General features: G+C 33.7%; 1 protein-coding gene across 4 annotated transcripts in view; it reads left to right on the forward strand.

Annotated features, from left to right (window-relative positions):
• Positions 1 to 26523, forward strand: part of zip (myosin heavy chain 10) — a 152520-nt gene extending 125997 nt beyond the window's left edge. The window contains exons 7-14 of one of the 4 annotated variants that reach the window (XM_072542260.1): positions 598 to 3390; positions 3790 to 3946; positions 4003 to 4192; positions 7249 to 8023; positions 8082 to 8381; positions 8438 to 8760; positions 8876 to 9168; positions 26408 to 26523. In XM_072542260.1, the coding sequence (XP_072398361.1) occupies positions 598 to 3390; positions 3790 to 3946; positions 4003 to 4192; positions 7249 to 8023; positions 8082 to 8381; positions 8438 to 8760; positions 8876 to 9168; positions 26408 to 26489 (4913 nt within the window). In that variant the 3' untranslated portion in view covers positions 26490 to 26523. Of the gene's footprint in view, positions 1 to 597; positions 3391 to 3789; positions 3947 to 4002; positions 4193 to 7248; positions 8024 to 8081; positions 8382 to 8437; positions 8761 to 8875; positions 9169 to 11117; positions 11143 to 16676; positions 16747 to 16891; positions 18787 to 26407 lie in introns of those variants that run through there. The other 3 variants (XM_072542255.1, XM_072542263.1, XM_072542270.1) reach the window with 3 other exon arrangements.
• Positions 26524 to 26742: the final 219 nt, after the last annotated feature.

Genomic DNA, 26742 nt, shown 5'->3' on the forward strand with positions numbered 1-26742 from the left:
TATTCACTAGACAGGTTTTCGTTTATACAACGGAAAGACTTTTTTCCCACATCAAGTGATTATCATATTTTTAGTGATTCAGGCATTGCACAACTAGTTATGACATCGACCAATTTGTTTCAAGTATTGAACAAGTTTAACATACCTACAGTGCAGTAAAAAACTTCTGGTGTAAAATGGTATAGTTAGCAAATTGCAATAAGTAACCACTTAAAAATGTGTAATAACCTTTGGATTATAATTTAATCCAAAGGTTATTACACCTTTTCAAGTGGCTATTACAACGTAATCCAAAGGTTATTTTACCTTTTTAAGTGGCTATTTGCAATTTGCTAACTATGTGTTCACTGATGATGGTCTGATAAGACTGAAAACGTTCTGATGAAAATTGTAATCCGTTTGGATATTTGATATTTTTTATTATTTTTTTTTTTAAATCATTTTAAACCACTGGGATCCTTTCCTTTTGTAAACTAATTTTAACATAGTTTCAATAAATAAAGAATAAAAGTTATTCTTAATGTTTTAATTTTATTTCCTATTGTATAATAACAACGATTAATTGTATAATTAACATTAATATTAATTATTTTTCAGAGGAATTCATTTTGGAAGACCCACGATCCTACGGCTTTCTCCGGGAAGACAATCATATCGTTCCAGGAGTGGATGATTCACTCGAATTCAATGAGACCGTCAAGAGTATGAATATCATGGGAATGACCAGCGACGACTTCAGTGCCATTTTCAGAGTTGTATCAGCGGTTATGCTATTTAGCAAAATGGAGTTCAAACAAGATCGCAGTTCTGATCAAGCCACTCTTCCAGATAACACCGTTGCTCAGAAGATCGCTCATTTGCTGGGATTATCTGTTACGGACATGACCAGAGCATTCTTGAAACCTAGAATCAAAGTTGGCAGAGATTTCGTCACCAAGAGTCAAACCAAAGAGCAAGTTGAGTTTGCTGTAGAAGCTGTTTCTAAGGCGTGTTACGAACGTATGTTCAAGTGGTTGGTTACACGCATTAACAGATCCCTAGGAAGAACAAAGAGGCAAGGAGCTAGCTTCATCGGTATCCTCGATATTGCAGGTTTTGAAATATTCGAACTCAATTCTTTCGAACAACTATGTATCAATTATACAAATGAGAAGCTCCAACAACTTTTCAATCACACTATGTTCATTTTAGAACAGGAGGAATATCAAAGAGAAGGCATTGAATGGAAATTCATTGATTTCGGCTTAGATTTACAACCTACCATCGACTTGATTGACAAACCTATGGGTATCATGGCTCTATTAGACGAAGAATGTCTATTCCCCAAAGCTACCGATAAAACATTTGTCGACAAGCTAGTTACAGCTCATTCTGTGCATCCTAAATTCAAAAAGAGTGACTTCCGTGGGGTTGCTGACTTTTCCATAATTCATTACGCAGGAAAAGTAGATTATTGTGCCAATCAGTGGCTGATGAAGAACATGGACCCACAAAATGAAAATGTGGTATCTTTGTTACAAACTTCCCAAGATCCATTCGTTTTACATATCTGGAAAGATGCTGAGAGCATAGGAAGAGCTAAAGGAATGTTTAGAACTGTTTCTTACTTATACAAAGAACAACTGGCCAACTTGATGGTTACCTTACGCAATACCAACCCGAACTTTGTCCGGTGTATTATTCCAAACCACGATAAGAAGGCTGGCAAAATCGACGCTCCCTTAGTTCTGGACCAATTGAGATGTAACGGTGTTTTGGAAGGAATTCGTATTTGCAGGCAAGGTTTTCCAAACAGAATACCTTTCCAAGAATTCAGACAACGATATGAACTACTGACTCCAAATGTTATTAACAAAGGTTTCATGGACGGTAAGAAGGCGTGCGAGGCTATGATCAAGTCGCTCGAATTAGACAAAAACCTATACAGAGTAGGACAATCGAAAATATTCTTCAGAGCTGGAGTCCTAGCCCATCTCGAAGAAGAAAGAGATTACAAAATCACTGATCTTATCGTTAACTTCCAAGCTTTCTGTAGAGGTTTCTTGTCTAGAAGAAACTACCAAAAGAGAGTACAACAACTTAATGCTATCCGCATCATTCAAAGAAACTGTTCTGCATACTTAAAACTTAGAAACTGGCAGTGGTGGAGACTATATACGAAAGTTAAACCCCTTCTTGAAGTCACTAAACAGGAAGAAAAACTCATGCAAAAAGAAGATGAACTCAAACAGGTGAAAGATAAATTAGAACATCATGCCAAAACAGCACAAGAATTCGAAAAAAAATATCAGCAAGCCCAAGAAGAAAAGGTCATTCTTCAAGAACAGCTCCAAGCTGAAGTTGAGCTGTGCGCTGAAGCCGAAGAAATGAGAGCAAGATTAACAGCCCGAAAACAAGAATTAGAAGAAATTTTACACGATCTTGAAGCTAGAATTGAAGAAGAAGAGGAACGAGCTAGTAGTTTGAACAATGATAAAAAGAAATTGCAGCTGACTATTCAAGATTTGGAAGAACAGCTAGAAGAAGAAGAGGCTGCCAGACAGAAGATACAGTTGGAAAAAGTTCAATGTGATAATAAATTAAAGAAATTAGAAGAGGATTTGGCTCTGAGCGACGATACCAATCAAAAATTAATAAAAGAAAAGAAAGTATTAGAAGAAAGAAGCAATGATTTAAGCCAGGCATTGGCTGAGGAAGAAGAGAAAGCTAAACATCTGTCCAAACTTAAAGCTAAACACGAGTCTACAATTGCTGAACTAGAAGAAAGATTATTAAAAGATCACCAACAAAGACAAGAAACTGATAGATCAAAAAGAAAAGTAGAAACCGAAGTAAATGATTTGAAAGAACAAGTAAACGAAAAACGTGTCCAAATTGAAGAACTCCAACTACAATTGGGTAAAAGAGAGGAAGAATTGGCTCAAGCGATGGTTAAAGTAGATGAAGAAAGTGCTCAAAAAGCTATATCACAAAAAGCTTTACGAGAACTAGAAAGTCAACTTACCGAGCTACAGGAAGACTTAGAGGCTGAAAAAGCAGCCAGAAGCAAAGCTGAAAAATTGAAACGTGATTTGAACGAAGAATTAGAAGCTCTTAAAAATGAACTTTTGGATTCTTTAGACACAACGGCTGCTCAACAAGAGCTCAGATCGAAGAGAGAACAAGAATTGGCAACGCTGAAGAAGACGTTGGAAGAAGAGGCTCAACAGCACGAAGGATCCGTAACTGATATGCGTCACAAGCATTCACAAGAGCTGGGTATCTTAAATGAACAGTTAGAGAACCTGAAGAAAGTAAAAGCCAACCTGGAAAAGACCAAACAGAGCCTTGAAGCCGAAAATGCCGATCTTACAAGCGAATTGAGGAATGTTGGAGCGAGTAGGCAAGAAGGTAAATATTTCAAATTTGTCCGAAATATATGTTTTAACTAGGTAGTAGAAATATAAATATGTGTTTTACTTTGTAAATTCTTTAGCAAAATTTCGAAAAAATATTACGTCTATATTGATTTTTTAATAGTTCGAAAGTTTCATCTGAACTGAAGTTACAGATTTTTTATAGAACAACTCTATTTTCTCTGATTCTAAACTGTGTCCAAGTTGACTAAAGTTTTTTAATGCGTTATTAACTTTTGCACAAACAAAATCGCTATTTTTGAATATAGCGAACCATCGTCCGCTAAAGCATTTCGACCGCTGCCCCGCTTTGGCCGATCGATAGGATATTTGTAATTTCGAAATACAAGTCTATTTTTTTGTCGAAATATAGCTAAAACTCGTTACATTTTAGGTGAGAGACGTCGTAAACAAGCTGAGAGTCAGTTGGCAGAACTTTCAGTAAAACTAACAGAAGTAGAAAGATCTAAAGTCGAATTACAAGAGAAAACAATCAAATTGCAGCAAGAATTAGAAAACGTCGCCCAACAACTTGAAGGAGCTGAGCTAAAGTAGGCATCACATACATTTCAATGGTTTTCCATTATTTATATATTTGATTTTTTAGGGCGTCTGCTGCTGTTAAGAGTCAAGCAACCATAGAATCACAATTTACTGAAGTACAAGCTGCTCTTGAGGAAGAAACCAAGCAAAAACTGGCTCTAAGTTCTAAACTACGACAACTAGAGTCGGAAAAAGAAACTCTTCAAGAACAGATGGAGGAAGAAGAGGAGGCCAAGAGGAACATGGAAAAACAGGTAATTTTTGCTTTATCGTTTTGTTTCAAATTTTGTATAATTCGAAGTACCTATATCATTGAAACTATTCGTTTTTTTAACTTATTTATTTTTATTAAAAAATCGCTACTAAAAGGACAACTACTGGGTAAATAATAGTACTTGTAAAAAAGTAGTTGGCTAGAAGAGTGTATCTGTATTTTTATTGCTCTAGTCGCAACTTTCACAGAATTTACAAATATTCTACTGAGGCGATTTCGACATTATAATATTGTAACAATCTAACAATCAATATATAACAGTGGAATTACTAGCTATAACAAATGGGTTCTAATTGTTTAGGCTTCGACCAGCTCTGTGCCTCAGGTGTGAAGCATCTTATCTTAAATGCAAATCTGAATAAAGAGAAATGACAGGGAGAAATAAATAAATAAGCAAATATTGCCTAAAGTTTTACAAGTAAAGATGCAAAAATGATACTTATGGCAAAATATATTTCTGTCATTTCCGGAGGTAAGCTGAAGTTGCAGTTTTCAACATGTTGGCTTTATGTAGCTGAATGTTTGGATTTTGTTAGTTTTTAGATACTTGTTGGCTTCATGTGGTTTTCAGTGTGGTAGCAGCCACGTTTCCTTATCTGTCCCATACAGTGTGTAAAAGCCAAATGGAATAAATTCATTATTTAGGTTACTGTACATATTTATAAAAAATCCCGAAACACGTCAAATTTAAATTATAACTTGACATTCTTTAACGTGAAAATGCAACCCCTACCTTTAAACCCCTTAGAATAACAGGTACAACCCCCAATTTTTAAAATAGGAAGTATAGGCTTGTGATATATCATTTGAAAGGCCTTTTCATTCTCCATTCAAAAATGTTGTCGCTTTCAAGTTTATTAAGATAAAATAAATTAAAATCATGTGGTTACCGAAATTCGCTAAAATCTACTCAAAACTTATTTCCCGTTTAGGTCTTTATAATGAGAAAGAGAACAAAAACCATAGCAATGTGGTTTTTAGATGGTAACCATTAAAAAACTTTAAAGAATTTCCGTGGCAACGTTATTTTAACACGCATTAGTAAATTGTTTTATTTAAGTTGTCAGTATTTTAATTTAAGTGAAAAGTTCGTTCAATTCAATTCTGAAAAATGGTTAGATTAACGGAAATGCATAAAATAACAGTTTTACAAATGATTGGTTACGGAGATAACACCCGAACACAACAGGAAATAACTCGCCTATTTCATGAGGAATTTCCTAATTTGCTGCCTATATCCCAAGGAACAATAAGTAAAATAGAGAAGCAGTTTCGCGAGTTTGGTCATGTAAGGCAGATAAAAAAGCAGCTGCCAATGCACTGAGTGATGAACTCAAATTAGATGTGTTGCTTGAGTTTCAGGAAAATCCACATACATCGAGTAGACAGGCATCCACTACATTCAATGCTAGTGATACATCGATAGTAAACATATTAAAACAAAATAAATTGCATCCCTATAAGATGATACCTACTCAGGAGCTCATGGGAGACGATTTTGATAGGAGAACTTTTTTTTGTGATCAAATGATGGACATGTTTGATAACAATATTATCCAATTATATGTTTTCTGATGAGTGTACTTTTTCACTTAACGGTCATGCTAATCGGCAAAATTGCCGCTACTGGGCCCCGGAAAATCCTCACTGGATTAGAGAAGAACACACTCAATACCCTCAAAAGGTTAATGTTTGGGCAGGGATTGTAGGAAACAATATCATTGGTCCCTTTTTCATTGAGGGCAACTTGAATGGCAACAATTATTTGGCACTACTTCAAAATGATGTCATTCCAACGTTGGCAAATTTATATCCTGATCCAGGAAAACCTCAAGTTCCAGCGAATATGATATGGTTTCAGCAGGATGGAGCACCACCACATTACTAACTTAATGTCCGGCAGTACCTCGATACAATATTTCCCAATCGGTGGATAGGGAGGCGAGGATCGATTGAATGGCCAGCGCGATCACCTGATCTTACATTATTAGATTTCTTTTTATGGGGATATGTGAAGAGCCATGTGTACAAAACTAAACCTTCTGATTTAAATGACTTAAAAGAACGAATAACGCTTGCGATTAGGTCGATCACGCCTGTTATGTTAAATAATGTTAGAAGACAGTTTTATTTGAGATTAGGATGTTGTTTAGACGTTCGCGGTGAGCATTTTGAACATCTACTTTATTAACATTACGTATACAAAGAGCAAATGGGAATGGAACTGAAGTAAATGAAAATTTAAATTGAAGAATAACAGAAAGTTAATAAATGAATAAAATCAAAAAAAAATTGGAATAAAATAATTATTTAAAGAAAAATAACAAACGTTTGACATTTATAACCTTACAACTAAAAAAAAATTTACTGAAACTATACCTGAAACATTTTCATTGTATGTAAGTATATACAGACATTATGTTTAACCACGCCATGGCTTCTTCATATGTAAGGTATAACAAACTTGCGTTCAAAGCAGTTGTACCTTATCATCTGAACACACCACGGCGTGGTGAAACTTATTGTGTGTATATAAATACAGTGAACATTTTTCAAAAATATTTACATTTTATCTTTGAAACATTTTTCTGCAACATAGCACTCTGTTTAACACTTTTTTGTTCTCGTTTTCTACCTTGACCAATTGTTCCTTATTTTACTACTGCCAAGTGCAAAAATTTCTTATATTCTACTTCTTATATTAAGATTCCTTTAAGAACCTTGGTTTCTATATAAACCATTTTTATTTTCTTCCTGTTTTGTACTTTTGTATATTTTTTCCTTTAGTTTTTTAAAGTCTTCTTTGATATTTTCCATTTTAGGAAGCAGCCAATTACTCAAACCTATAGAAACAATTATTCAAGGTGTACAAGAGTAGATTGATTTATATATATATAAATTAATGCTAGATTGGACATCCCTTTAGTAAATTAATATTCTCGGATAAGTGAAGTGTTTATTTGCGTACTTGAAAAATACTAAGCTATTCCCTTAAAACTAATGTTGCCATATTTCCTAATTTTTTCTGGTTTTTAGGTTGCTGTATTGAGTGTTCAACTCGCCGAAGCCAAGAAAAAGGCAGAAGACGAAGCCGAACAGGCCGCCATACTTGAAGAAAGCAAGAAGAAATTGGCCAAAGACCTGGAAGCTGTCCAGAGTAAAGTAGAAGAGTTGACGGCAATAAATGATAAACTGGAAAGAAGTAAAAAGAAGATTGCTGCTGAATTAGAGGACGCCAATATCGATCTGGAAACTCAAAGACAGAAAGTATCTGAATTAGAAAAGAAACAGAAAAATTTCGATAAAGTGTTGGCAGAAGAGAAAGCTGTTAGTGAACAGTTGGCTACTGAAAAGGATATCGTTGAAAGAGAAGCAAGAGACAAGGAAACCTTAGTACTCTCCTTGAAACGGGAACTGGACGACTCTAACGTTAAAATCGAAGAGCTAGAAAGAATTCGCAGACAACTACAAGGAGAACTCGATGAACTTGTCAACAACCAAGGAACTGCTGACAAAAATGTCCACGAATTGGAAAAAGCCAAGAGATCGCTCGAAAGTCAATTGGCCGAACTTAAAGCTCAGAATGAAGAGCTTGAAGATGAACTACAGTTGACTGAAGACGCCAAACTTCGATTAGAGGTCAACATGCAGGCGCTTAGAGCACAGTTCGAACGAGATATACAAGCTAAAGAAGAGCAGGCTGAAGAAAAACGTCGTGGCATCGTCAAACAGCTCAGAGATCTCGAAGCCGAGCTAGACGAGGAGAGAAAACAAAGAGCAGCAGCTGTTAGTACAAGAAAGAAGCTCGAGGGTAAATATTTTTCAATTTTATTTTGTTTTTGTTTGTTATTTTTATATTAATTTGTTAGGCGATATTAAAGAGTTAGAGGGACAGATCGAACTTCACTGTAAGGTAAAGGAAGACGCTCTCAAGCAGTTGAAGAAATCACAACAACAGTGTAAAGAGGCTATCAGGGATGCCGAAGAATGTAGAGCTGCCAGAGATGAATATGCAGCGGCAAGTAAAGAGGCTGAAAGGAAAGTCAAGACTTTGGAAGCGGAAGTACTTCAATTAACGGACGATCTCACTAATTCCGATAAACTCAGAAGGGCAGCCGAGGCCGAGAGGGATGAATTACTTGAAGAAATTAGCAATAGCAATAATAAGGGTATGTTAATAAATATATTTAAACATAATGATTATTAAATTTTATTTTATACATAGGTACTTTACTTATCGATGAAAAACGCAGATTAGAAGCAAGAATAGCAACTTTAGAGGAAGAACTCGAAGAGGAACAGAGCACTAACGAAATTCTACAAGATAGAACTAGGAAAGCTCAATTGAATATTGAACAGTTAACTGCTGAACTTACTAATGAAAGATCAACAGCGCAAAAACAGGAATCCCATAGAGTTTTGCTCGAGAGGCAGAACAAGGAGCTCAAGGCTAAACTGGCCGAACTCGAAACGGCTCAAAGAACCAAGACTAAGGCAACCATCGCTGCTTTGGAGAGTAAAATTGCCAATCTTGAAGAACAACTTGAGGTTAGTTACTTTTGTTCTTAGTTATGAAAAGTTTTTATTTTTGTTTTTATATAAAAAGAATACGTCTGTTCTGTTTCTTTTTCGTACGAATATGCTAATTTATTGTGGTTTATAGGTTGAAGCGAAAGAGCGCCTTGCCCAACAAAAAACCAATAGAAAATTGGACAAGAAAACAAAGGAATTGGTTATGCAGCTGGAAGACGAACGACGACATGCAGACCAATACAAAGAGCAGGTAGAAAAGGCTAATGGCCGCGTCAAAGCACTGAAGCGGCAGTTAGACGAAGCCGAAGAAGAAGTGACAAGAGAAAAAGCACAGAAACGAAAGGCGCAAAGAGAATGCGAAGATATGCTTGAGTCACACGAGTCTATGACCAGGGAAATTAATAATCTTAAGAGCAAACTGAGGTGAGTGAAAATTGATAAATACTTTTTTAACTGTGTAGAATCTGTATATATTTAAGAAAGTTGAGGCTTCTATTAAATTATATTAAATAAAATATATATTTATCCTTCTACATATAAGTTGTATATTAGAGACGAAATTATCGGAAAGCCAATTCATAATATAATACGTCTATCAGAATAACGACTAAAAAGATTGTCACTGGAATTCCCTCGTGTCATAAGTGTAAAAAATCAAGTATATACACTCTTTCGTAATATTATCTTACTTTAATAGAATTATTTTTCTTCATTATCATTTTCTTCATCTTCTTCACAGTAAATGCGAGTTCCAAATTTAACGCTACAATTTAAGAAAGCTGGAATAGAATAAGTAATGTTCTATTTCTCACCTCTTCATTGAACTGCATACTAGAACGTTAAGGAAACTGCAAAGATTAGGAAATAGTTAATGCCTCGCTTTTGAGAGTCTGGCACATAGAAAAAAATAAATAAAATAAGGTTATTTCTTAGGTTCCATGTTTCCATGCTTCTCTCTCATCAAACTACTTTTCACCTGGAGTGACATGTTGATCGATGATCGATGATTAGGTAATTTTGGGAGCAATGAGTTACTGTAAACAATGGTCCATTTTTTGAATCATGATACTTTAAACTACATAAAAATATAGTAAACTATTAGGCAGAATTCATGATAAACCGAAATACCCATTCAATTCAAACTAGGAAAACAATTACCAAACCTGTTTTTGCCTCCTGCTCATTTGATATAATAATAATATATGTCATACTGTTGACATATTGTGAATATTATGGTTTATAGGAACCTAAACGCCTTATTTTTAGATTAAGAAATTAAATAAAGCTTCCAGCGTAAATTTATAGAGGTGTTCTGGCATCAAGTATGTACAGAACGGACAGGAGGTCATCGGTAGAAGTAGTATTTGCTGGCAAAGGCAGGTTTTCCTAATCTACCATTAGGAAAACTGTATTTCCACAAAGGTGGTGAGATAGCTAGCAACCTACGTAGCAGGATCAGAGTCATTAGAGCTTCCGTTCAAAAATAAGATATCTAATATATCTCTCTGGCAAAATCAGAACAATGGATAAACCATAGGTGTTATAAATGACAAAGCAGAGCTAAAGGCATTGTTTAAACGATCATTGGAGCTTCCGTTCAAAAATATCTAACCGATCTCTCTATCTATATCTAGTCTTCTCATCCTCATCATTCTGGCATTACACTAGAACCCTGCGTGGGTTCTAGCCTCCTCACGAAGTTCTCTCCGGTCGTCCCTATCCATCGCCTTCATCCGCCAAGCACGTATTCCCATATTTCTCATGTCTTCATCGATGTTATCAAGCAACCTTGTTCTGTGTCTTCCTCTTCTTCTCTGACCAATGGATCTATCAAGTAGCGTTTTTCTAGCTGGGTCATTTTGTTCTATCTGCATTACATACCCTACCATCTTAGACGTCCTATCTTAATATGTTTTACGATATCTGGTTCCTGGTATATTCTATAAAGTTCGAAGTTGTATCGACTTCTCCACACTCCATTGTCATTCACTGCTTCATAGATTCGCCTTAGTACTTTTCTTTCGAAACATCCTAACATGTTTTCATTAGTTTTTGTGGATTTCACAAGATATAATTGTGGATTTAATGAGGAGATTGAGCCCAAAATAGCATCTGTTGGCCGTGCAAATTCTGCAGTTTATCTCTGCGGTAGTATTATTTTCTTCTACTAATTATAAAAGTACACACTTCGATTCGTCGATTTTTGAAGTTATGGCGCAGTCTGTAGGAGTTTTGTTTCTATTTTCTTTCATGAACTCTCACAAAAAGTGTCGCTTTTTAAAATTTGAATAAAGATGCACCTAAACAAAAAAATGTATATTTTTTTTCAATTGAATATAATTACAAATATAAATGAAATAATTATTTTTTAGCCTCAAATGATCAAACCCGGAGGTATATTTTGGTATGTCATTGAAACAATCGAAAAAATTTTAAAGCGAATAAATTTTGTGCCAAAAATAGCTTGAAATAACTCTTTAATTGGCTGGCAACTGTATATAACAATTATCATTATTTTTTCATCTTCACAATTAAACAAACTCATTTATTTATATGTCCATATTTTAATTATTATTCATAACTATATTATTATCAAACCATTGTAAATATTTCTATATTATTTAATACATTCCTGGGAATATATGTAACATAATTTATTTTTGTTTTTTCTGTGGAGTAGTACTACAGAATAAAAAAAATATTTCTACTGTTCTAAAAAAAAATTTAGATTATTGAGGGCATATTATTCTGACAGTTTTTATGATGTCTTTTTTTAGGAGACATAATATTAATATCATATTATTCAAGAGTGATCAACAAACCCTTTGAATAAACTGATACTTCCCAAACCAAATAAGTGTCGATAATATTGATTAATACCAAGATACAACATCTTAGAACGAGCAACAGGAAATAATGGCCAAAATTATTCAAGAGTGATATAACTGAATTGTCAAGTTTAAGTTTGTGGTAACTTAGTAGTTATATTAAGTAAATTTAGTGAAAATTTTTCAAAAATATACTTTAAATGAATTCATTTATAATGAATTTCCATCAAAGTTGTCCGCAGTTCATTTTATTTCTTTTCTGTAGGACATATTTTTTCTGTTGTCTACTATTTCGGAAATGTTCCGAATAGATAGACCGTTCAGATAGTTTTAACTATTCTGTAGTACTACTCCCGAAGGAGAAACAAAAAATGCGAACTTTAAACCATCCTAAGAATTTTATTATCTAGCATATCTCAGCTTACAACCCCGCCAGCTTTCACTACAAACGAACAATTGCAAACGAGTTTACCGGAAGCAATAAAGAAAATGTGGGGGGTTGCTTTCGAAATTAAGTGAGTTCGAGTGTCCCCCTACCTAAGTTACTGTGACCCTGAGCCTATCCGAATAATTTTATCCATTCCCATGGGATATTAACTTTCCACAGAAGTGAACATAACGATTGTATAGAGCTTTGTTTTGTATAAATTGTCCCAATTTTGGTTTGCGTTTTGTTAAGGACTGTTCTGAAAAATTTATAGCTTTTACTAATGAATTTTTTTAAATTATGATTAAAGCAAAAACTACAGCTTTCCCAAAATAGCTCTTTTTGGTGACAGAATACAGAATAACTGTATTATTATTACAAAAATAATGCGAAATGAGGGCTAATAAAGATATGAGCACTTATATTTGCTGTAAACTTTGTCACTCCATGACAGTCGGTAAGTATAATATCGAGATCAGAATGTGAGTTTGGAAAAACTCACTCAAACTATCAGCAATAATTGATTCCATGCTTTTAGCAGCTATGGGAACTGGCCTGTAGTCCCTTGCATCAAATTTCTCTCCGTTTTTGAAAATTGATGTAACCGAATTAGGTTTCATTCATATCATCCACGCATGTACTTTGGGAAAGTTGTAATTTAAATGTACCTACTAGAAATATGGATATCTAGTTAATATCTAATTTTGATGTTGAGACATATTACATAGCTAACTATTTAAAAATAGTTTCTGCAACAGTCCTTATTTTGCATGGTAAGTTGTTTTTTAATTAATTTTTAATCCACATACGGTAGGTTTGGTTAATAAGTAATGTTGAAAGATTTACATAATCCATTTTCTGTCCACCACTCTCTATTTTGCTACTATAACAGAGGAATCTATCTACAAAGATACCAAAGTGTTGATGAGAATTGTCAATAAGCATCAATGTTCTGTGTGTGTATACCCAGCGATAGAAATGGTCAACAAAGTTGTTTTAGGAAAACGGTGGATATTTAAATGATATACACTATAGTAAAATTCACTTGAAACATTGCAAAAATAGTGTTAACGTTATGGCAGGCTATAGTAGTTCCACAGGCATTGAACCAAATTTCTAAAGACAGGGCCGCTTTGGCTCTCAGTTATGTATACATATTCAATTCTATAACGTAGCATTTAAAACTTCTTCCTAGATTATATTGGTAGAATATACAGAAATTTTAAAATAAGAATTAAGCAATATAAAAATCTTTCAATAATAATTTTTACAAATTTACCTTTACGTTAAAAATATTCATATTGTTACGTTTTTCTGACAGAGATTAAGTAAGCAAACGTGGTTTAACCAATTTTATTTTAACTCACTCAAAATACAAAAACTCACTAAATTACAAATATCATAAATTTTAATTACATCAATAATCAGGGATACCGCTTTACAAAACAAACACTTAGCCAATAACATAAAATTGATTTATTAAAGGCCGAAAAGAAAAAGAACATCTGTTCTAGAAATAGCTAGCAGGTGACGATAGAACGCCGAGTGGAATATCCGCGAGGAAAAGAGCTTCGCTTCGCGAAGTACAGGACTACAATTAGGTCGAAAACAATATATTTAATAAAAACTTCGAAGGGATACATAAAAGTCGAATTCATTCAACTAAACCATCTGTTAGAGTTTTAGAAATAAGCATATCCATGTATTCTGAAGATAGACACATTTACATATAAAGGACATCGGCACTTTTCTTATGTAAAAGTGATTTCGATTAAATTGGCTGAAAATTTGCAGAGATGTAGCTTTAGTCATGATTTAGTAGTTGAACAAATATGTATTATTCAATAGAAATTTAAAATAACAATCATTATGTTTGTCCCTTTAATCTCTACGCCCATGACTACTATATGTACTAAATATTCAATGATAAATAAAATAGTTTGGAAAATTAAATAATTTATAAAATTATCGAAACAATATTAAAAAAGATATGATTTTTCCATTCTTTGATTTTTAAAACCAAAGTGAAAAAAATCAGAACATAATTAAAAAAATATATTCCCTCATTGAGATCGAACTCGCGACTTTTGGTTCTAAATACCGCGCGTCAACTCATTCGACCAGTAACCTTAAATAATAAGGTGGCTAATCAATGTCATTATTTGACAAGAACATTATTAAGATGTCAGTTTTTTGGTTTTATTTTGTGTATGTGTTTATTTATTTATTGCATTCCAAAAATGGAAAGTTTATTACGAATCATAGCAGTTCCAGGAAGAATATTTATTTGTAAAAGACTTTGGCCAAATGTATATATCTACCGAATTAATATAAAATAATAATAATATTAATAAATATTTTACAAAAGGAACATTTTTATTTTCGAGAGAGAAAGAGAGAGAAAATATACCTTCTGTCTCTCTCTTACCTATATCTTACGTATGTAATGATTTTGCCGATTCACTCCCGTACAACGGCGTCGAACAAGGGCCAGTAACCACAAACACATTCTTTAAATTACTTAAAATAATGTATTTTGAAATACACTCTTTAGAAATGCTTCTTGAGCTGTTTTTATCTTTGCAAACTATTTCTACAGAATGCCCTTCAATAATCCACGTTTAATTTAAATAATAAATATTCTCGTTTTCTGTTCTGTTTTTTTATTTTTCTTGTATGTGGGAGACGAGGTGCTCTCGTCTCCCACATAAAATTTCTCCGGATTCGATAAGCATTGGCTGTCTTCCACATTTGTCGTATTTGAAGTTTAATTCATGTAAAACTTTCCAAAGTTTGAGTCTACTTATCGTTGGCAAATCAAGATAATCGGTAATAGCTTGTAGAACTTCATCCGAAATTGGTATGTGGTGGTAAAAAAACGAATGGACTATCCTACGACTAAAGTTTTTAAAACAATCATCCAGCTCGACTTAATAATTTTGGTCTCACTGGTCTCGGTTTGGGTGAAATTATACTAGCCGATTTTTCTTCTTTTGACACTTTATATATACTTGATTTTCCATATTCCATTATTCCAGACGGCATTTCATCTATACTGTCAGTGTCAACGGCATTAGAAAGATTCTTTTACCGAAAGTAATTGTTGACATTTAGTATAACAATCTTTTAGTTACGTGATAAATGGTCCATCTTTAATTTTTTGACTGATCTATTATCATAAATTGATTCCATATTCGATAAAATCACTCACTATTAAATATCACAAAAATCACACTATAATAATGGCAAATCTCTTTATTCGCTTACAATTGACTGGACAAAACTATTCTGATTATAATAAACGAACCCCAACAGATTAATGTAATTTCTTGATTTACATCTCTGACCCGTGTACTTATCTCATCGTCCATTATTCTAAAAATAGTAGCTAGAACACGTTTTAGGGTATACTAGAGATGTGCATAATTTTTTATCTAAGTAGACGACAAAATAGTAGACAAAAAGCTGAAATATTGCCATTGTAGGACAAGCACAGGTACTAAAATATGCATACAAAATTAGTTTTTTTTCTGAAAATTTACTCGTGAAATAATGAGGAACCAAACGGAGTACATCATAATTAAAATCATATCGCAATACCATCAAATCCGTGAAACCAAACCCAGGAGCAGATATCCCATCAGGATCAGACCTCAATCCACCAACCGCTAACGTTAGAGTAATAACGCTAAATACCCAAGAATGTTGGTGTAATTTGATAGAGTTTCCTTTTTCTTGAATCTGGTAATTTCAGTATTGTTTATAAGTAAAAAATGACGTTCAATCTTTTGCATATGTTGTTTATTACAATATTGTTCCTAATAAAATTTATGAAAAGCGGTTGTTAGATACCTGTATCAACGTATGTGACGGGAAAATCTTTAGTTCTCTGGTCTATATGTGCTTAAATTGCTAATACAAGGAAATGTGTCGGGCAAGAGAAGCACAGAATCTCATGGCTGTCTAACTTAGAAAATAGCGCGGGTGTACATCAATCGAACTATTCAGGACCCATCTAAGATCAAAATAACCGTAATAATTGTCAACCTCCGTCGCGGAGATGGCAAGTAAAAAAGAAGATTTCAAATCATGATACTGCATTGTAAAACTAATTTCAACAATTTAATGCACAATTACTTTTGGAATAAAAGTTTAATAACTACGCCTATGTTTTGATAAAATAAATACTAAACTCTTTGTTTCAATTTATTTTCGTTGGTACTTATTAATAGTTGGTTAATAAGTATTATTATATTATAGGTATTAGTATTATATAGGTATTATTTGAAAAGTGATGAATGCACCAACACAGCCAATTTACTGTCCATTTATTGAAGTTAGAATTATGCCAGATTGTTAAATTTTGTTAAAATTAGCATTTAAATGAAGTCTCATAATTTTGCACCAAAATAGTGCTAAAATATAAAATTACTTTTTTGTGTCACAGTTAGTTTCCCTATTTAAGTTAATCAATATTTTTTTTTTCACAAAAAGTATGTTGAAGATATCCGATCAGTTTCATTTTCGGTACTATACCCTGTGTATCAGTCCTATTTATTTCAAGCCATTTTGCCTTAGGAGCTCAATCGTCACGTTCCTTGTAAAATGTAGTTGCTATATTCAGTAGAAGTACGGATCTGTGTACGATCACAAATTGATATTTCTTTTCATTCTAGAAAATCGAGGTGCGAGGGTTTTTCACACCCCTGCTACGAATGGTACAGTATATAGACGATTTCTAGCATGCTCCACACTTCCACGTATTTGTTAGAATGATTTTTATTATTATTTGTGAAAGGTTATGAATATTTTTTATTGCATGTTTTTTATAAACTGTATATCCCAACAGAAATCTTATTGTAGTACTAATATCAAATGGACATATTTGCAGGCGAGGCACTATGGGCATTTCATCGTCACGACTGAGCTCCACGAAACGGGGCTCCATCCAGACCAGCGGAAACGGTTCCGGTGACGATTCCACCACGCAGGACGAAGCCATGGATGGGGATGACGCCCCCAACTAAATTATTTATATTAAAATATTGCCCATTTAATTATTATCCATTAATAACAACAGATAATTAGACAGGAGTGAAAATAAATATTTCGATTAGTATTAAGGTATCAAGGTTAGAGTGACAAAATGCTTAGGTACACGTCATATGTCATACGTCGTGTACATATACATCTTATCAAACTAGTAATGTTCTTTATTAAGGCCAAAAATATAGAATGATTACGTAATATGCCATTTCGGATTGATTTGGATGAGATTCGAGACTGTTGTTTTCTGATTTAAATGCTGTTCAGGCAATAGTTGCTTTTCTTTCATCAAATGACCCATAAATGTGTGTATACTGTAAATTCTTAATTTCTGTAGACTTTTGTAACACTAATAATGTAACGTATTACTGCCGTGTGCATTTTAGATCCATATAGAGCATACTTGGAGAAAAACAATAGCTCAGATGTAAATTCCTACCTGTACACTACTCTAACAAATACTTTGGCCAAAAAATTTTCATTTCTATCTAAAATCGACGTATTATAAAATATCATTCACCTAGCGAAAAAGTTTGCTTCTTTGTAAATACATTTATGTTTTTCTAGTACTTAGCAAGATATTTATAAACTTTTGGTTGGATCAAGACGTATTTTCATTTGAAACTATTAAAGCTGGTAAAAAATTATTAAGTAGCTAAAAACTACTTCCAAAACGTACTTTTTTCGTACTTAAAAGAATTTACTCCAAAGTTTTGATGTATATGCAAAAAAAAATACATATACTGATAGTGGGTACGTTATATATCCTTGAGGATACTTCTTATTCTAGTTCTGATGGATAGCTTTTTTGAGTGGTGAAAAATGGAATTTAGTGCTGATTTACAAGTTTCTTCTGTAATGCCAGAACATGGTAACTATTGTAGAATATAACTAACTACTCATTTATTGGGTATTACCATGATTCGATCATATTTCTTTCGGGTTGTTGGCATTTCGGAAACTTAAGAATATTCTGGTCAGTTTACTATCTTAATGTTTCGTCACCATAATTGTTTGTTCTCCTTTATTCGCCAATTATTTTATGTAATAATATATTCTAGTTACTGTAATCATTTACAGTTTTTATGTTCTGAAGTCTTCACAAACCTTCCATAAAATTGGGTTATAATTGTTTTCCAGCATCAAGCTGGTTGCGAAATAAAACCATCTTGATCCAACTTAACTTACAGAAAATTGGCCAGAAGCATTTATTTACTATATAAGGGGCCTACCATTTAATGGATTTATTGGTAAAGCTGGTTCTTTCAACCTAAAACGAATGGGCTAGCATTATTTTTTTACATATTGATTTTTATGTTTAAGATTTTTATTTATATAAACTTCATCTTGATACTTATTTTGATTTAATTATCTACGTATTTTTTAGTCTGATGACGAGTATTTTTGTTAATTGGGTAAAGTTTTCTTTATCGCGTACCAATACCAATTATTCTTTTAATATATTTCATCTTTACATACTTCGAAAGTATAGTCAATGCTAATGTAATAATATATAATGAAAAATAGTATAGACATTAACATTTTGATACACAAGTATATTTGTAGAGTATATATTTTGTAAAGACATCTATATTTTAGTCGAAACATGATTTTGATATGCATGTTTTTGTATAAACAACTTCTTGAATTTTGTAAATATCTTTAAGCGTAATTATGGGGGTTCAGGGCTCATTTTCATTATTCTTTGATGAGTTGAATAAAACTATATCTACATCATCACTTTAGACCGTTTGTTTAAAACCTTTCACAACAACCTTCCTTTTTCTTTCGATTCTATGAAAAACTCACTCTTCTATAGCAACAATAATTTAAGAAATACAGGACTCATAGGGACATAAAAAGAATGCCAAAAATAATACGCCGATTTTGTCAAATTGCTACAAGAACAACAGGAACGTCACACGATGCTAAAGGTAATATGTTCGAACAAAAACAAATGATGAAAGGTCACATTGAACAAATTGGTGCAGAGTTAACACACAAGTTAGCACACTTGAAGAGAAGACTGGAGCGAAATTCAAAACCGTAGATTTTAAAGTTAAATCTTTTGATTACAGTGATCGCTGAACTATCCAAATGGACAAGTTTCTTGAAGTGGCACTTTAAAACGTCAACGAGCTAGCCCAACATGCCCAAGAAGTGAACACTTTCATTACTGACAGCAACATTATAATGCTGTTATTACTTCAAATATATTATATATATTTATATATAATATATATATTATATATATTTATAACTAAATAATATACAATATCTACACCTATAGATGACATGGTACACGGTTGCAGTAATCATCATGAAGTATAATGACCATATGAAAACCACTGAAAACTGTTTGCAGTCAAATAGTAGCGATCTACTACTACCGCGACATAAAATACACAAAAACCAATTCGTACTATTCTTTAGAAAGAACCTATACCGCGTATTTCAGCTGCAATGACAGTCAACATATAAATGAAGTATGGTTCATTCTAAGTTAGAGAACAAAAGGCTATGGATACTGTTGATTTTAAAACAAAACAAAACACCGCCCCAGAATAAAATCAAAAGAGCCTTTTCAAAGGTTTCAAGATCAACAAAGCAAGGATGCTGTTGGTCACCGACGCTCTTTAAAATCTATCTAGAAAAAGCTTTTGATCGAGTCGTATGCCTGTTTGAAGTCTACAAACACGTTGTGAACATCAATGTCATGTTCCCATGATTTATTCAAGATTTGTTTGACTGTAAATATTTAATCCAGTGTCGATCTTCCCCATCGGAAGCCCGTCTGATACTCTCTAATAAAATTTGCTGCTAGTGGTTTCAGCCGCTAGTTTATAATATACTAGAGGATGAAAAAGACAGTCAAGATTTGATTTCACGTACAAAGCGTCTATGTATCTGTTTATACGTATTTCGCTTTAATAAAGCTCATCAGAACAGCTATTCATAGGCGTTCTCAACGTGAAAAATAAATCTTTCCTGTCTTTAAGAAGCAACAATAAAATGGCTTCGAAACGGACGCAATAGCGACATCTGATATTAAATCCGTAAAATAGTTTCGAAACACAATTCAGATTTCTGCCTTAATCTGAGCCTTCTACAAATTGCAAGACAAAGCAGACGTTGATAAAGATGTTAATAGAGACATGGGGAATCTAAAATTTGCATTCCACGACATGTCTCCTCAACTAAGCAGAAATCATTAGCGAATTGGTTTCTTGTACTCGTACAGAGTAGATCCGAATAAAATGAAAAAGACAGTCAAGATTTGATTTCACGTACAAAGCGTCTATGTATCTGTTTATACGTATTTCGCTTTAATAAAGCTCATCAGAACAGATATTCATAGGTGTTCTCAACGTGAAAAATAATTCTTTCCTGTCTTTAAGAAGCAACAATAAAATGGCTTCGAAACGGACGCAGTAGCGACATCTGATATTAAATCCGTAAAATAGTTTCGAAACACAATTCAGATTTCTGCCTTAATCTGAGCCTTCTAAAAATTGCAAGGCAAAGCAGACGTTGATAAAGATGTTAATAGAGGATATACTAGAGGACTTTATATGCTGTACATAGTAGAGAAATTCCACGGTAGTTTTTGCACTGGAGTTTGTCTCCGTTTTTATAGATCGGGCATACTATACTTTTCTTCCAGTCGTCGGGTATTTTCTCTTCTTGCCATTATGTCTTTGATGAACGCGTGGATGTGACTTGCTAGGTGGTCGCCACCTAGCTTATACAATTCTGCTGGTATTTTGTCAACTCCCGGGGCTTTATTGTTTTTCTGGGATTTAATAGCTTCGAGAACTTCCTTTATGGTTGGAGCTTCTACTCCATTCTCCTCTACGTAGTTCGTACCCATTTCATCTTCCATGTCTACTTGTGTACCAAGTAGGGTCTGAAAATAATGCTTCCATGTTTCTGTGACTTTCTGGTGGTCACTGATTATTTGCTCACTTTTATCTTTACATAGACTTGTTTGAGGTTTATACCCACTTTTTATCTTTTTTAGGTATTCGTAAGCCCCTCTAATTTCGTTGTTTTTGAAATTTTCTTCCATTTTTTCTATTTGTCCATTTTCATTACACCATTATCAGATGGGATTTCGACGGGGACCCTGGATCAAATATTTACAGTCAAACAGATCTTGAGTAAATCATGGGAACATGACATTGATGTTCACAACGTGTTTGTAAACTTCAAACAGGCATACGACTAAGTCAAAAGGAACAAACTCTATAATATATTGACTGAATTGGTAATACCACACAAGCTAATTAGACTCATTAAAGTCACAATGGATGAAACTAAGGCATACGTACGAATACAAAACCACCGGACAGACTTCTTCAAAATTTCGCAGGGACTAAAGCAGGGAGATGGGCTGGCCCTAACTTTGTTTAACCTGGCACTAGAATATGCGGTTAGGCAAATGCAAACTGGACGAGGAAACCTACTGACTAACCGAACGGTTCAACTGGCCGCTTATGCTGATGATATTAATATTATCAGTAAAACATCAATAGGAGCACAGGCAATCAAAAAGGCTAGGTCTGGAAATTAACACAGAAAAAACAAAAATAATGGTACAGACAACAAGAAATATAGTATCACAAAACATACGTAAAAATGACATTAAAACGGTTGGAAAGTTTACATACCTGGGAGTAGAAATATATGCCGACGGAGCAGAAGATGAAGAAATACGGAAGAGAATAACGCAGACAAACAAAGCTTATTTTGCCCTCTCCCATATATTTCATTCTAAAAATGTCCACCGAAATACAAAGATGAGAATTTATAAAACCTTAATTCGACCAATAGCATGCTATGCCAGTGAAGCATGGGTCCTGAAAGAAAAATCCAAAAGCAAACTCGACACATTCGAAAGGAAAGTACTAAGGAGAATACTAGGACCTGTGAAAGAAAACGGAATCTTCAGAAGTCGATACAACAACGAGCTTTCTCAACTTTATAAGGAAGCACCACTGTCAGACTTCATTAGAATACAAAGATTGCAATGGGCCGGACATGTGATAAGAATGGGAGAGGATAGGCTACCAAAAAGATCATTGAATGCTAGTCTGCAGGGAAAGAGACCGGTTGGAGAGCCCAGAAAGCAGGGAAGACACAGTAAACAGCGACGCACAAGCCCTTTTAGGAGTCCGTGTATGGAGAAGATCAGTCACAGACAAGCAAGGGTGGAGGCAAAAAATAAAGGAGGCCAAGGCTCAATTTGGGCTGTAGTGCCGTAGAAGAAGAGTAAAAATCTTTAGAAATTTGGAAACTGTAAATTGGAAAATGTAAAAATATAGTATACCTCTCAATAATCACATTATGCTTTGCAGATGACCAGATAGTACTTGCACAGGATTATGAGGATGCTCAATATATGAAGAAAAAAATTAATAGAATACAAAAAGTGGGGCTTAGCGGTAAACATCGACAAAACGGAGTATATAGACGAAGAACAACAAAGCATGGTATTTGAGGAATACCAACAAGAAATAAAACAATGTACGAAATACAAATATCTGGGCATGTATATGACGAAAGAGGCAACCTTAAAACCTTAGAGGCAACCGAAATTGATTTTTCTAGACTTGCTGCTGATAAATCAAGGTTAGATAGGGTTAGGAATAACAGAATTCGAGAAATTATGAATGTCATGCATACAATAACCGAAGATATTAGAGTAAACCAACTAAGATGGATAGCCACGTGCAAAGAATGAGGAAAGATCGTTTACCTAAACAGATACTACATTGGACACCACAAGGTAAATGGAAGAGAGGAAGACTTGTACTATGTTGGACATAATGCATTGATAGAGAGATCAGAGAAATAGATGTCAACTTGGGGGAAGGCAGAGAGATATAGAAACTGGAAATCAGAAGACGTTGGAGACCGTTTTAAGCTGAGTATATCTGACTTCCCTTATAACTGAGTTATGCAAGCATACCGAGGATCAATAAAAGTTCTTGACAGACATTAAATGAATTTCACCCAAAACAAGGTGTTCGGTAAGGATGTATACTATCTCCACAACTGTTTAATATCTACGGAGAACATACTATGAGGAAAGCGCTTAAACGATGAAGAAAAAAATGTATCTCAATAAATGGCCGAAAAATAAGCAATATAATCTTTGCTGATGATACCAAGAAGACCTGATTGGTCTTTAGCGCTGATTGAAAATGGGAGTAAAAGGTTTGATCTGGAATTAAATATACCAAAGAAAAAAATCATGATAGTGGTTAGGCAACACAACAATCATCTACCTATAAGCAAAATTGACCGGTTTAATGTAAACTCATTCTTGCATCTGTAATCATTGATAAATAGATAAGATCGCTATGGGGAAGATGACCAAAATATGGAAAGACCCCAATATTTCAAAAACCAAATTTTACAAATGAGATTGGTAAACTCATTAATATATATTTCCATTACAAAAAAAAAGAGAAAGATAGACGTTTTTAAAAAGTTCTGCTGGGGAAGATTGCTGCAAATTCCATGGACCGACCATAGAACAAATAATTTTGTTCTAAAAGAATTAAGGATCGGTAACAGACTAAAGCAAAGAAGTTGCAAAAGGACTTTGGATGATGTAATAGAAATGACCAGAGACAGAAATATATGAAGACTCACCATACACGATATCACGAATACCACTACGCTCCCTTCAATGGGTCAAGACTGAAGATGGAGGTGGAGCGGCCTTTCGTCCCCACTACAGCAGAAAATAGCCTACACAACGACAGTAGCTACATAGGACTACAGAGGACAAACTTAGCAGCATTAAACGTGAGAATCGCACCTATTTTGAACATACTCAAGATCTCCATTAAGGACCTCCATTTATGAAGGAACAAGTCAAATTGATTACATCTTTATAGAATCAAGACAAGGAACTTAGGTAATAAACTGAAACAGTTACAGACACCCCAATATATACTCACCTATTAGTGATCTCAATATTGAGTGCTAGGATTCCAAACGCCAACAAAGACAAAGTACAAAGCTACAGAGAAAAGAAATCTATTGAAAAATACTTAACGAACAAGAACCAGTGTAGAGAAGAAAAGAGTATGTACAAAAAAAGAAACGAACCCACTTAAATCCGTAAAAGTGAGAAAGAATGTTCAGTGTTCAGATTTAATTATTATTGCGTTTTTAAAGCGAAGCTCCTATACTGGCGTTGTATTACTTTTTTTCTCTATAGTAAAATGCTGGATGAAAACTAACTCGATGGGTGAAACATTTTAGTTCGGCACTTAATATAGAGGAGGAGGAAGAAAACCTAGATGAGTGAAGCGGAACCACCAAAATTTTTGAAGATAGATTAGCAGAAAAAAATACTAATACAAGATGCAATAACGGTGCTGCAGCAAGTTTTAAAATAAATATGGAGATAATAGTCGCTCCCTAGTGATTGAAATACTCTGCAGACCCTATAGACAAGAAAGAAGATATCTTGGAATGCTCTATTGAAAAAGAAATTAGGCTTTTTAATACAGCATAAAAAATACTCTGCCACCGTATGATGCCATATGCACAAAGAGTAATGGAAAATACTAGACTGGTTTATAGGTTGTAAATCGACAATTTATCAGATTTCTACCCTGAGAAAAAATTTATAAAAAACGCTCAAAATATGGCATAGATACCCACTATATATGGACTACAAAGTAACATACGACACTGTAAATAGAGAAGATATGTTAAGGGTAATGAGAGACCTAAGAATTCAAAATCAGTCGGTAATTTAACACACAAAAAGACTTGTCTAAACCTTTTAAAACAAACAACTGTTCAATCTAGCACTAGAAAAATTTATGTGTACGTCATAAACCTCACGCTCAAATTCATGATGATATTGATATTGTGTGGAGAACAGAAAACTGCATACGACGGGAGTATGTAGTACTAAAAGTAGCCGAATAATAAATACCAATAAAACGAAATTGAAGATTTAAGGAACTTGGAACCGTGTAAATCTATTTATTTTTAAGCTCACAATACGATAATATCTTACCAACTAAAGCTAACTAACATCAGCGCGGCTTATATAAATATAAATAGAGGGTTCCAGAACTTCTAAAATAGCCCATCTCTATCGTCGCTATTATGAACGCCTCACTGGCCGCGTTGTATGTTCTGGAGATTCTCGTCCTCTACGCTTCATTATTCTAAGGGATGCAATCGTTATATGGGGTACGTCGAAATTAGCTTGTTCGTTACAATGTAATACGATGGTTAGGGTACATTAGCACATTCAATGCTGAAATGATAACAGCTAATACGAATAATAACTGATTCGAGTTTCTAGAAGTAGTAAGAGATAAAGGTAAAAAAACAAAGTGAGTTTGAGTTGACGTTTTTCTTTCATTAAATATAAGATTTAATCTGTTATCCATTGTTTCTTTTTTTATTTAGTTGTTGTCATAACTGCTTTTTTACTTTTATTATACTGTGATTTCTACAACAGGCCAAATTGAAGTTATGAAATGGTAAGTGTTCGGTTCTAGACTTCATTGAGCACTTATGTGATATGTTTGATCCACATATTCACGATCATCCAGCTTCAACACAGGCCGTTCAGTAACTCACAGAAGTTTAAAACAATTAATAATGTTGAAGGACGGCACATACGTTATTAAGTTAAAAATAAACTCTTGTCATTTTTTTTTATTTAAACACAAAACCACATCAACCGTGCAGGGTTATTAGTGGATATAAAAAACACAATAAATATTACATTAAATAGAATTGAATAACTTGATGTCTTTTCAATAGGTTAATACTGTTGAGATTTTTTGGTGAGAACTATTTTGAGATTATCATTTGTGATTCCGTGGGATCTTCTTCCATAAATTGCGGACAATCAAGCAGGATATGTTTTACGTTCAGTGGATCAGAGCAGCTGGAGCAGATTGGTAATGGTTCTTAATAATAACCGCGCAGGATTATTAGTTGTTATAACAAACACAAGAAATATTACAGTAAATAGAATTGTCTTTTAAATAGGTTAACACTGTCGAAATTTTTTTGGTGAGAACTGTTTTGAGATCATCTGTGACTCAGTGGGATCTAACTCTTGTCATTGTTGTATATTTCCTCTAGGTAAACATTTGTAATAGCCTTTATGAGATATTTTTATATTAAATAAATTTATTGAATTTACTCGCATAACTTGTTTGTTAAAAAAGTTAGTATCGGACCAGGTATAAGTTCTTAAAACATATTAATTTTTTACACCACAACTTTAGTCAAGTTTAATAGATTTAGATTAGATATCCCGTAAGAAATGTTGATGCGTAGCTTATTTAACAACTTATTTTCTTTCTAGTTCTTCGCACCGTCTTCTACATGAGGAGGAAATAAATAGTACAGAAAATAAAGTCAAGAAAAGAGTCAGTAATGAGAGATGAGTTAATAAAGCAGTAGTATCTTTAAGGATAAATAATGTAAGATTGTTCTCTGTTCAAAAAGTTTTTGGCACAAATAAATATTTTATGCTATTATTGCGTGGAATAGTGTTATTTATGTGTCAAATTTTATATTTTATTGACTAACAATACCTTTAATTGTGTAAAGTAACAAAAAAATACCTGAACAATTATGGACGCATTTGAGAAGTGGTGTTATCGAAGAATGTGGAAAATATCATGGATGCAACACATT

This window comes from Diabrotica undecimpunctata, chromosome 1 (genome assembly GCF_040954645.1).
Source record: "Diabrotica undecimpunctata isolate CICGRU chromosome 1, icDiaUnde3, whole genome shotgun sequence".
NCBI classification, from domain to species: Eukaryota; Metazoa; Arthropoda; class Insecta; order Coleoptera; family Chrysomelidae; genus Diabrotica; species Diabrotica undecimpunctata.